This window comes from Alligator mississippiensis, chromosome 8 (assembly GCF_030867095.1).
Source record: "Alligator mississippiensis isolate rAllMis1 chromosome 8, rAllMis1, whole genome shotgun sequence".
NCBI lineage: Eukaryota > Metazoa > Chordata > Crocodylia > Alligatoridae > Alligator > Alligator mississippiensis.
In genome coordinates, this window is record NC_081831.1 from 22,982,106 (window position 1) to 22,995,806 (window position 13,701).

Here is a 13,701-nt window from a genome sequence, read left to right on the forward strand (position 1 = left end):
TAGGTCAGCAGGAAACCTCTGTCCCCAGCTCCTCCAAAGCAGGAAGGGACCTTGTTTCAAGCCTCATGGGACAGAGATCAGGGGGTGCAGACCTTCCCCAAGCCCCATGACAGGTCTTCTTTGGGCTGGGGGGGCAGGGCGTCTTGATGGTCTCAACTCACTTGGGATCCCAGAGACCAGCTTGAGTGGCCGGAGCACACGAACAGCCCTCAGCGTCCGCAGGTCGAACTCAGAACCGACTTTTGCGAGTATGCTGAAAGAGATGGAAGAAGGGAGAGAGTGAGAAGTGTATGGGTCAATGGTGGGGGCTTCCCCAGGCTGGGAAGGAACCCAGCAGTCCAGGCTGGAGCAAATGGTGCCAGAAACAGTGACACCATCAGTACATTGCTCCTGGTGGAACCCAATGCCCTTTCCAGCAGGGGCAGATGCAGAGCGGGGCACACTCCTTTATTGGAATGTCCATTCATTTGCTATATCATATATTATATATAAAACTACAACAAACTAGGCAAAAAGCATTCCCAGATGTGGCTTCATAAATCCTGGAGTCGTTACAGTTAAATGTGCACCTCTTTTTCCAGATTCATAAAACAAAATCAAGCTTTCTTGAGCATCTGGACAGTACCTCCAATACTTTCTTGAAAGGGATTTCCACCCCTGAGCTCTTGTTCACCTGAGTTTATATATCTCCACTTGAGTTCATGTTTGTAGCTAGAGTTAAATAAAAAAATAACAGTTGGCAGGGCTGGGATACAGGAGTGTCCTGAGTAGGGGCAGTGAACAGACAGTAGCATGCCAGAAGGAAGGCTAGCCTGAGTAGTGGAATCATTTAAAGATCATTTAAAAGGAAAGAGGGTCATTCACACCCACAGAGTGAAGAGTTTAGCAGGAATCTGGTAGATGATAATGACCCAGGAAGCCAATGGACTCCTTCTGGTGCCTGAATAGAAATGCCCCTGGCACTGCCAGGCAGTTCGCTTCCAACTTCGGATGGAGCAGGAATCAGTGCATTCTCCCCTCCCCATCTGCCCATAGAGGGGACAGCTGAGAAGGGAAGCCTCTGGTGCCTGTGATGCTGCTAGTAAAGAAGAGACACCTTGAGCAGCACAGGGTGCTGTCACCTTTGCTGATGACAGCTCTAGGCCGCATAGAGACCCCTCACGGCAGTGTGGCATAGACCCCGAATCTTGGAGGGATGCTATAAACCAGCAGACACATCCTGCTGGTTTCTGGATGGCACCTTCAGAAAGGACCTCAGCACTGATGGTCCCCGTGGTACCAGTCACCTGGCATGTCCCCAGCCTGACCAATAGTCAGTCCCCAGCCTCAGCAGAGATGGGACCCTCCTGACCTCTCTGGGCTTCAGCATGGGAGTGAACCACTTGCCACCCCCAAAGCTAGTCATATTTCAGCCCTGGGTAGGTGCTCCCTACACAATGCTGCTACAAAGCCACCACCTTCTTCCTGCCACGCCCACCCAGAGGTGGCTGCATTTCAAAGGCGAATGAATCGTTCCCTATTTAGCTCTCCTGGGACGAAAACAGTGCTGGGAATGTGAGCGCTGGGTTCATCTCTTTCTTATGATAATTAAAAGCTGAATCACAGGGGTTCAATAAGCAACTCCAGTTACGAAGCTTTTCTATTCTTCCCGGGCGACAAGTCGTGAATCAGCAAAAGGCACACTGAAAGAGGGGGGAGGGGGGGGGATGCGTGGGGAGAGAGAGATGGAGAGACAGAGGTGCCCAGCTGGCCTCATGCTGCCCAGATCAGCCTAGGAGGTGATGCTAGATAACCAGGGGAGCTGGAAGGCTGACACTCCCATCAGCTAAGTCTCATAAGGACTGCAGAGGGAAGGGGGGAACGGTATTTTTTCAACTCCAGCAACCCTTTGCTGTCCAGTCACTGCCCCCCTCCCAGGTACCAGCCCCCCGCTGAGCTCTGTCCAACCCCTCCCTGCCTGCAGTGGTGTTTCACAGTACCTTCGGCCTCTGGGACACCAGCTCTCAGGCGCAGGTGAGGGGGCTGCAGCTGCCTGGCCTGTCAATCATCCAATGTCGCCTTTAGCTCATTACTAGCTCCACTCCTACAAACTCAATGGTCCAGGTCACGTCCCCAAGCTGGGCTCTGCCCTGCCCTGGGGTCTAGGCATTCCAGGAGGGGGAACATGATGGGCACTAGGAATCAAGTCCCCTCTGCACACAGCCCTATGAGCCAGGAAGCCACATCCTGAGCCTTCCTAGAGGAGCAGGGGGCAAGGGAGGTTGCATCCAGGCTCTATCCACCCCCATGGTACAAGCTGGGCCATGGTGTGCCTGGGGACTGCTCTCCAGCTGGACAGACAGACAGATATGACAGCGCAAGGTCTAGCTCCACCAGCATCCCCTGGCTTGGCAGCTGAGTTAGAGGCCTCATGCCCTCCGGCCAGATGACAGCACGAGGCCCCTCTGCCACCTCCCTGACCTGAGGCAGGAGCCGGCTGAAGTTCGAAGTCACCAACTGACAGGTGCTTCCCACAGGGCATTGGCGCTTTGCTATTTTTAATGGGAGAATTAGCAAGGCCACAGCGGCCTTTGATGCCTTAAAATAATCTCAGCAGGCGGGTATTTATAGACGTGTTGACGCCGCCGCTCTCACCTCCCCAGAGCTGGGAAGGAGAAGGTAGTGCCAAGGGACCAGGGGGATCCATTCCACATGGAGAGGCTGGTGGGGGACACTAATCCACCTGACTGACTACCCAGGGCTGTGGGACAGGCCTATTATAGCCAGGTCATGGGTTTGGGTAGCCGGCCTCTGCAAAGGCAGGTGTTAAAGTCTTAGCTTCCCTCTGGATCATGGGGAATGCTAGCAGCTACAGAACCTAATCAATTGAGCATGGAAATACGACCACTTCTTGGTTGGGCTGCTGGACTGCCACAGAGCCAGATCACCTGGGGCTAGTGGTGCTGAAATGCAGCTGGCTCTGGGGTGGGGAGGGGCTAGGGCAGCCCTGTGTCTTCTGAGGGAGGTCAGGGGATGGAGATCAGATGCTTCCAGCTTGCCTCTGCTCCTCCTTTCTCCAGGCTTGGACAGAGCCAGCCCTTTCTGCCTATGTCTCCCCCAAGTTTCTAGCCCTCCAACCACTCTGGAGGCAATCCTAGGGGCTCTCATGGATCGGTCCACACTTTTCTTGGTAGGCAGGACCCAACGCAGGACATGCCTGTCCCGCGTCACAGCTCCACTGCACATGCCTGTGCAGTGCCCTGTACTGGGACATGCTGATTCCAGCTCCTGACATGATGGCCCATGACTTGGAAGGTGCCAGGCATGACCATAATGCACTTAATAACTGTACAGCACCCAGCACAGCAACGTCCTGCCTTAAAAGTGGAGCTCCCAGGAGCTACTGTAATGCACTTAATGTACAGCACCCAGCACATCAATGCCCTGGCTTAGAAGTGGGGTTCTCAGGAGCTACAATAATACACCTAATAAGAAAAGAGAGATTCCCAAGGAATTGCTGGAATTGGTGAGGTTTTATTCACCAAGGCGCCCCCGGGGGTTACAAGAAACAATGGCCACAAGCTAGCAGAGAGCAGATTTAGACTGGACATTAGGAAGAACTTCTTCACAGTTCGAGTGGCCAAGGTCTGGAATGGGCTCCCAAGGGAGGTGGTGCTCTCCCCTACCCTGGGGGTCTTCAAGAGGAGGTTAGATGAGTATCTAGCTGGGGTCATCTAGACCCAGCACTCTTTCCTGCTTATGCAGGGGGTCGGACTCGATGATCTATTGAGGTCCCTTCCGACCCTAACATCTATGAATCTATGAAAGAAAAGAGGGAGGGGCTCCCAGATCTCAGAAGTCCCAATTCCTGTACCACTCCCCTCTAGTCAGTAGAAGAGAACCCAGGAATCCTGCTGCCCAGCCCCCACCCATCCAACCAGTTCCTGCTCCCCACCTACGGTTGACGTGACTGGGAGTCACTGCCCACCTGGGGATTATCCCGTCCCTGTCATGCCAAAGGGGTCTCTTCCCATTTACAAGGTCTCCATAGCAACGGGCCATTTCCCATTCACAGTCTCCACGGTTACCTTCCTGTGCTCATTCATGCCTGTTGCCGTGGTGACTGGCCCCATCTCATTGATAAAATCTGCCGCCTGTGTGTGTGCATGCATAAACACATGCGCATGTGTTTGTATGTGTGCACAAGCATATGTGTGAGAGAGAGAAAGAGCAGTGAGGTGGGGAGGGGGGGGCACAATGGACCTGGCCTGGACTCCCCCACCCATCCTGTACCCATGTCTTCCTGCACCCATTGACCCCTCTCTGCTTAGCAGATTCTGGCTCAACACACCAAGATGTCCCATGATCCCTGCTCATATCACACATGTAACTATGCCATTGCCCCCACATACTATTCTGGCTGCATTTCCCACCCCCCGGTGCCTGATTACTGCCCCCAGGGAGCTGGGAGACCCCCCACAGGGGTCCTCCAGAGTGGAGGGAAGCAGCCTCCATGCTCCCCTCTCCCCTTCTTTTCCCCTCTCACATGTGTGTCTCTCTCGCCTCCCCTGCTCCATCACCACATATAAGACCCAACAGAACAGGAATAAGGCTCATACTGCGGCCGTGGCTGTGGGGCTCTTATGTTCTGGACAGCTCTACAGCAGAGACCCAGGAACAGGCCAAAGCAGCTGCCTGGGAAGCCAGGTCTCCCCAGGCCAGGTGCGAAGATGCCTGGATCCCCCCCACTGCCCGCCAGGCCCTGAGCCCCAAGGCTGGTACCCCAGCCCCAAGCAGCCTCATGGGCCAGGAAGACACCAGCCCCTGGACCCTCTCCCCAGGACACAACTTCTCTCCTCCCTCCACCCCTTTCCATGGCCAGCACTGCTCCCTTCACCCACATCCCTATCATGCCTCCCCCTCAACTAACTTCCCACCATGCCCTGCCCCTCCTACCCCACAAGGCAGAGCTAACACCTGAGGACAGATGAACAGACAGACAAGAGGGCCCAGAAGAGGATACATGAGTATCTCTGGCTCCCTGGCCCAGCCCAAGGAAGGTCCTGGATGCCCCTGAGGGCTCCCCTCTAGCTGCCCTGCTGTGCCCGCAGCCCATACCTCTAAGAGAGGCCTACACTGGTCTGGTTCCACCCCCTCCCCTGACTCCCAGAGGCAGAGATGCAAAGTCAGAGGGTGAGCCCTGCTGGGGCCATGCAGGTGCTGGGGGGGCAGGGAGACCAAGAGACTAATACCTTTCCTGGGCACTAGTATGCCCATTCTGTCTGCCCTGGACATGGTCAGCCTGGGGGGAATACCTGATTGCGGGGAGATGGGGCTGCAACCCCTTTTGGGGTCCCCTGTGGTTGGGGTGGGATGGGGTTGGGATAGAATGGCTGGCTGGAGTGGAATGGGGGTGGTGACTGGAGGTGAATGGGGCTGGGGTGATGGGGAGGTCCCTGGTGCCCCAATAGTGCCAAGGCAGGGAATAGGTAAAGACAACCCCCATCATCCACTGCGGGGGAGTGGATGAAGCTGGAGGGGGAAGGGAACTGACAGGGCAAAGGGCCGCCTGGCCTGAACTAACTGATGTCCCCCTGGGTGCTGGCAGGCACACAGGGCTGGTGTCTCCACATGCAGCCCCAAGTGTGGGGGGCACCAGGGAAGGGGAAGTCAGCAGCAGAGCACAGCAGTGTTGTGACAGCGCTAAACAGCACGGTCTCCCAGTGCCAGGGACGCAGGACAATAGCGCGTGGCAGAGGCAGTAATTAGCAGTGCACCAAGAGTGGGGGCTCCCCAGGACAGAGCAGAGGAGACCAGGGAGCAGCTGGGGTTGGCTCCACCCATGGGCCACATGCACATGCATGTGCTCCCCTTGCACTCTCACACACACATGCTGACTACCTGTACATATGCGTGCACACACACATGCATTGTACATGGCCTGTACACACACATGTGAACGCTGCCTGTACATGTGTACATGCACACACATGCCCCCCTATACTTATACACAGCCTGTACACACACACACACACACACCCCTCCTGTACACGTATGCACACACACTCTCCCCTATGTTTACACACAGGTATATACATGGCCTGTACACACACACACACTGACTGTACATATGCGCACACACACACATGCACATGCTCTCCTATGCTTACACACAGGCATACACACAGCCTGTACATATACAAATATGCACACGCTACCTATACAGATGCACGTATACACACACATGCACAAGTTCCTCTATACTTACACACAAACATGCACACACACACTCACCTATGCTAATACACAGGCAATCATATAGCTTGTACATATACAAACACGCACAAGCTACCTATACAGATGCACACACATGCACATGCTGCCTTATGCATACAGGCATGCATGTGGCCTGTACTCACACACACACATGCACACACACATTCATACACTCATGCACTCACCTATGCTCATGTACAGGTATACGCATGGCTTGCACATGCATATATGTACACTCCCCCTGTGTTTACATGCATACTGCTTGTACACACACACACATGCACGGGGTCCCCTATGCATGCACAGTGCCTGCACACACATGCACATACGTACACACAAACACACAACTCCCCCTGCACTTACACAACAGGCACACATGTACGCATACACATGCTCTCCCTAATGTACAGGCTGCCTTCCCCATATATCAATGATAGACTGAGATACACAAACACATGACCACATTACCTGAATTTGCATGTGCATATGCCCTCTCCTGACACACTCACGCCCTCCTCCCATGCATGCACAACGCTGCCACATGCATGAACTCATGTTTGTGCACACAGACATGCATGTGCCTTGTACACGCAGGAGTTGGCATACCCACATTCTTTTGTGCCTTCCCATCCTGCTGGGCTATGCCTGCCCTCACTCCCCATTCCTGCAAGGGGGCAGCCCCACTGGTCTTCACCTGCCCCTGGGCCATGGATAGACCTTCGATTTCCCTGCTTCAACCAGGGTCTCTTTCCTGTGTCTGCACACTTGCCTATACATGCACAACCTCCCTCCCCAATCTCCCTATTTCATCACCTTCCCATATGTACATACATGCCTGCACATGAACAACTCCCCCCCAATTCCCGATCTTCCTACTTCAACTCCTTCCCGTGTGTATGCACACATCTGCACACACACGGGTCCCCTGATCTCCCTGCTTCAACTCATTCCCACATGTACATACATGCCTGCACACAGAGTCCCCCAATCTCCCTGCTTCAACCCAGGGTCTCCTTCCCATGTGCACACACGTGCCTGGACATGTGCAGCCTGAACACGCACAGCTCCCCTTTGTCTCCCTGCTTAACCTTTTCCACAAGCACACATATGCCTGCACCCACAGTCCACCAATCTCGATCTCCCTGCTTCAACGCAGGGTCTCCTTCCTATCTGCATACACATGTCTGGACACACCCGGTCCAGAAATGCACAGCCCCCCTGATATTCCTGCTTCACCCCCTCTCCATGTGCACACACACACACACCCCCCTGATCTCCCTGCTGCAATCCAGGATCTCCTTCCCATCTGTACACATGCTTGGGCACACACAGTCCAGACACGTGCAGCCTCCCTTATATATCCCTGCTTCACTCCATCCCCATGTGCAAACACACATGTGCTGGTACATGCAAGCAGAAGTACCCCCACAGCGCTGACCCTCTCACTACCCTGCTGTCCCCATGTCTCCCCCACACCATTCACAAGGCCTTCAGGGCCCTGCCATGGAGATCTGAGGGGCCGGTAGCCAGCCCCACCCACTACCCTTGTGCCTCAGTTTCCCCTGTATCACTGGAGGGAGGAGGAGCCTGCAGCCCTACTCCCCTCCCTCCCCGCTTCTGCCTAGCTCCCATTCAGGCACAGTGGCCTCTCCAGCATGCCAGGCACGTCTGGAAAGCACCTATAAGGTACTAGCTGGGAGGACTCCCTCATCAGGGCTATGCCTGGAATACTAAGGAGCCCTGTGTTCCCCTGCAACTGCACAAAGACAGGCTGAGGGGGAAGGGGGTGGATCATTGAAAGAGACCTCTGCGCCATCCCAGCCTATTTGCTTATGAAGGCAGGCCAGAGCCCCGCACCCACAGGCCACCAGGCATGCATGTGGAGACACTCAACATCTCATGGGTGGGAGGGTGGAAAGGGGAGACATACACACAAGCAGTGTGGATGTGCCCACAGGACTGCACCAGGCACCAGTGGGGGGATGGGTATCTCTGAAGGGATGCCAGGGCAGGGCAGGGCAGTGCATAGCAGGTATGTACACATACATGTGCACACACTCAATTGTGAGCATGCATGTGCACACAGGCTCCAGGCTGTATTGTGAGCACATGGATGCACACACATGTCCACATGCACCATTCCCCTCAGGCTGCAGTGTGAGCACACATGTAGGCACACCCTGTAGGCTGGATGACAAGCACCCCCCACCCAGGCTGTAGTGTGACCACACTTCAAGCAGCATCATGACCACACATATGTGCACACAGACCTCAGGCGGCAGTCTAAACACAAACACATGTGCACTTACACACTGCTCCCCTCCCCCCCAGACTGCAGTGTGACCATACATGTGCATCCCCTCCCACCCCAGGCTGCAGTGTGACTGCACACATGCACACACCCACATGGTGAGTATACAAGCGCAGAGCCCAAGTGGACACACTCTGCTCGCCTATCCCAGCCTGCCCCATGAGCTGTGCCAACACTGACCCCCTGCAAGCCCAGCCCAGCCCAGCCCAGCCCAGCCCAGCCCAGACAGGCAGTGAGCACAGAGGCTGCCAAGACCTCTCCCGGAGTAGGGGGCATGTCATGGCCTCCGGTGATGTGAGGTGGGAAAGGGGAAACCAAGGCACCATGGGGGTCTCAGAACCAGTCAATGGTGGGGCTAGAACCCAGGAAACCCCACTGCTTCCACTGCTCCATCTGTGTAGTGAGAGATGGGACCAAGGATTCCCGGGCTCCCTCCCCAACTTTCTGCTGCTCTAACACTACTACTCAGCCCAGTCACACCCTGCTCCATGCATTCAGCCCAGTTCCCTAGCAGGCCACAGCCCCACATGGCTCAACCGCAGTGAGCTGAAGGCAGCACCCATTCACCCCATGAGTGAAGCATGCATGTGCACACATATGCACATAGAGACATAGAGACTCCACCAGCAAATCAGACATGTGGGTCCAGAACAAGGCCAAGGGTGGGGAATTCATGGCTCAAGCAGAAACTGAGATGCAGCCAGTCAGACACAGGCAGTGGGACGGAACCAGTTAACGCTGTGTCCCAGTCCTCCCTGGCTGAATGCAGGCAGCCCAACTCCCAGCCTGCCCGGCTGTAACCACTAGGCACCTGCAAGACCAGTGGGGGGGTACAAACTGTTTAGCAGGTGGGCCACAAATTCAGCTCCTCACCCTCCCTGAATGCTGCTCTGACCCCTTCCACTGCTGTTCTACTGCTCTGCTTTCTGCTCCCTGCCCTGTGCTCCTTGCTTAATCTGCTGCTCTGCTTTCTGCTCCCCACCTGGTCTACTGATCTGCTTTCTGCTCACTGCCCTGTGCCCCTTTCCCCATCAGCTGCTTTGTTTTCTGTCCTCTGCTTCATCTGCTGCTTTACTTTCTGCTTGCTGCCCTATACTCCCTGCCTGGTCTATTGCTCTCCTTTCTGCTTCCTGCCCTGTACTCCCTGCCTGATCTGCAGGTCTGCTTTCTGCCCCCTGCCCCACCTGCCACTGCCTTGCTTGTCTTCTCCCTAGTCTGCCACATGCCACACACAGAGGCTGCCCATGCCACTTGTGTCATCTGTGCCACAGGTTGGCCACCCCTGGCCTAGACCTCACTCCCTCCCCCAACTATGGCCATTGATCTACCTCTGGACATGAGAGATGCCCACACACAAGGGAAAAAAAGGCAGTAACTCACCCTGTAAGAACGACCACGAAGTCCATGACGTTCCAGCCGTTTCTTAGGTAGGAGCCTTTGTGGAAGGCAAACCCCAGAGCAATGATCTTAATCCCAGCCTCAAAACAAAAGATGCCGATGAAATATGGTTCCGTGTCATCCTGGATATTGTGCAGTGGGGAGGGAAGGGAGAGAGAGAAGCAGAGTGAGGGGGTGGCATGAAAGCCCCTTGCCCATGGGATCATCGTGAACACACCCTCTATCCTGTACCCGAGTCAGCACAAGGCACAAGGGCATGGCCAGTGGGGTGACCTAAGCTTGATGGGGTTCAGGGGATGTAGGAAGGTGAGAGCATCCCAAGCCAGACTGTCTTTGGGTGCGGTGGTAGGGGAACCCAGGAGTTCTGCTCTTCCCACCGCTGGAACAGTTTCTGGCTCTGACAACTGGAAAAATTTCCCTGCACTAGAAGCCTGGCCAAGGCTGGGTGGGGCAATGACTGTGGGAAGCTGGCCAAGAACACTAGGAGGGCTATTTGGAGTAGAGGGTTTGAGGGGGGTCTTTCCCAGCTGGGGCACCGATGGACAGACACACTCTTCCAACGAAGCCCAGACTGAACCTCAAAGCCCCAGGTGGGCCAGAAACAGCTGCTGCTTCCAGACCCATCGTTGCCTGGCCCAGATTGGCATGGCGTGGACAGGGATGAATCTAGGACGAGCTGCCACAGAGAGAAGGCAGCCAGGGCCCGGGGGGACAAGGCAGCAGAAGCAGCTGCTGGGGATGTGGGAGGAGGGGCAGGGAGCATGTGCCTGGCTCCCTGGAGGTAGGAGAGGGAGCCCAGGCACTCACCAACCGCTCCGACATGGGGGTTTTGTCTTCATCGGGCAGGTGCTGCTCCAAAGCCAGGACGATGCAGTTGGCTATGATGGTAGCTAAGATCATATATTCAAAAGGAGTGCGAGGAGTCAAGGAAAGCTTCAGTCTCAGCTTGGCCCACACGTGTCTGGTTCCAGGAAATGGGGTTGCTTCGGGCATCAGAGCCTGGCTCCATCATGGGTGCAGTTGTATGTTCCAAAGGCACCTAGTGCCAGCTGCCCCAGAGATTTTCTTTCTGTCTCCCTCCTGGGATCCCTCTGGAGGGTCCCAATCCTCTGGTTCCCCTTGCCTCACCTGTGGAGGAGCCTCCTTAGCGCTCTAGGAACTACAGCTGTCCTCCTCTCCACACCATGTTCACAGGCACTGGCCAGCCTGGCCACTCCAGACCCTCCCTGGGGGATACCATGGCTATCCGAGTGGATAGGGTCGGGGGGAATGATGCTGACCTCACTGAAGATACCCCAGGTTGGGTTAACTCTGCCAGGGCCAGAAAGAGCCCGGAAGGAAGCTGAGATCAGGCCCCGGCACCAGGTCTGGAGCCATCCCCAGCTCTGAGAGTGAGCTTGGCTAGACAACCTCAGGCCTATCCCCTAGCCTCTGTTAATTCCCCCCACCAACTTGCTATGGGTCCCCCCTGGGAGCCCAGTTCCTTCTCCCCTCACCCCACCTGTGTAGCAGCCAGGTACAGAAGGGGTTAATGGAGCTGGAAGGTGCGGTGCCTGTGGGGCTGGCCCAGTCAGAGAAGGCTGGGGTGGGGGGGACTGGGATTGCAGTCAGTGCTGCCTCCAATGCCCCCCCAACGCTGCAGGTCTTTCCTGCCCATTGATTGACTTGTAGGGAAGGGAGCCTGAGTCAGGGATCCTAGGGCCAGGGGGATGTGGGGAGAGCTGGAGAGGATGAAACTGCCCCCATCCAACCCCCAGCACCATGTCTGCACCACCCACACCAAGGCCCCTGGGGATCTCCTCCCCTTTCCATCCTCCAGTACAGTTGAGAAGCCCCCTGGTTCCACCCCCCACCACCCCAGGAAGCTTCTGTGGATGCTGCACATGCTGCTGCCTACTGCCATAACCTTCATTAAAACTAATCACTGTCAAAGGCTCAAGTGCCCCCCACAATACACCCACCCTCCCACACACACATATACAGGAATTCAGGAGTCCTGGCACTCACACCCAAACACAGCCAGGTCTAAGCGTGAGCTGAACTCCACTGGAAACTCACAGAGTTTCCCAGCTCTTGTGGGTGGCCCTTCTTGCAGCCATTCTACAGACAAAGAAACTGAGGCACACATGGAGGGGTTTTCCCTGTGAGGCAGAACTGGGAGGTGGAACCCAAGAGTCCTGGCACCCAGCTCCTTTGTCCTGAGCATGAGACCTCACCCCTCCCCGCCCCCCCTTCCTGAAGTAACAGGACCCAGGAGTCCGGCTGGCCCTTTTCAATCGCTGGACAACACCCGTGTCCCGCCACTGGGGCCTTGCTTCCCAAAGTCACTGCTATTGCTCCCCTTCTAGATTAGACAATAAGTCTGCTTTAGACAGACCTGTGTATATGTATGTGCACTTGCATGTGCATACTTATAAAACACTGAATCTCATGAAAGGAAATAGTTTTTACACCCACACATGCACACTGCACATACATACACACACAAACATGCAGACATGCACACACAGGGTGAACACATACACACTGCATGCACTCACACTGCACATATGCACACAGGTATGTACTGCATACAGGCATACACATGCACATGCAGACTTCACACTACGCACAGCACAGACACATATACACATGTGCACGGACAATGTCACATACATACATGCACATACAGACACACATGCACACGCAGGCTTACTTTACACCACATACACACATACAAACATGCACATGCAGACTTACTTCACACACACTATGCACTGCAGAGACATATACACATGTGCATACACACACATACATGCATGCACATGCAGGCTTACTTCACACATACTACACAGTGCAGACACACACATGTGCACATACATGCATGCAAATGCAGACTTCACACACATTCTATACACATGTGCACATGCAGACTTACTTCACACACTACACACATGCACAAACAGACACACATGCAGACTTACACACTTTGTGCACACACTACACATGCACATACACGCATGTGCACACATGCACATATACCCATGCACATACAAATGTGTAGACACACAGGCACACACCCACACACATAGATATGCACACTTACACTCACACACCAAAGTGGCTTGCTGCAAAGCTCTTCCTCTACATTTAACTTCTGAGCCACCGCCATTCATGTGCTTCTCCTCATAGACCTGCTTCTCCTGCTCCAGGCCATGGCCCAGAGGGGTCAGAGGATCACAGGTACAGCCAGCACCTTGCTCCAGACATAGCACTGTCCAGTGTGTGGGCTCTCATTAACAGGCCCAGGGGAGTCCCAACCAAGCCCCTTTCCCTTGGCCCCTGAAAATGCTTCCCATGGCAGCAAATGCTCTAAAACATGTTCTTTTCTCTTTGAGTAGACACAGCACTGGGCTAGTGGTTAGAGCAAGGATCTGGGAGCCAGGACTCCTGGGTCCCATCTCAGCTGGCAGGGCTGAGGGCAGCAGTGCTGGGAGCAACAGTGCTGGAAGCAGAACCCAGGGAAGCAGAACCACCCCCAACTCCCTCTGGGCTTGGCAACAGGCTTCTCTCTGGTGCAAAAACACCAGGTCGAGAGGCTGTGCACACCCAAGAATCCTGGCTCTCATGTGCTGGTTCTAACCACTAGGTACTCCTTGTCTCCCAGCCAGAAAAGAACCCAGGAGTCCTGACTCCCAAATCCTTGTTCCAACTGGTTGCATCCCTCAGGCACCGTGGCCTGAGACACCACAGTCACC

General features: G+C 55.0%; 1 protein-coding gene across 4 annotated transcripts in view; it reads right to left on the reverse strand.

Annotated features, from left to right (window-relative positions):
• CACNA1A (calcium voltage-gated channel subunit alpha1 A) overlaps nt 1-13,701 on the reverse strand; it is a 129,314-nt gene that overhangs the window by 55,272 nt on the left and 60,341 nt on the right. For all 4 annotated transcript variants that reach the window (XM_059732301.1, XM_059732302.1, XM_059732300.1 and 1 more), the window contains exons 6-8: nt 10,772-10,877; nt 9,947-10,086; nt 162-253 (exon numbers count right to left, since the gene is read on the reverse strand). In XM_059732301.1, the coding sequence (XP_059588284.1) occupies nt 162-253; nt 9,947-10,086; nt 10,772-10,877 (338 nt within the window). The remainder of the gene's footprint in view (nt 1-161; nt 254-9,946; nt 10,087-10,771; nt 10,878-13,701) is intronic.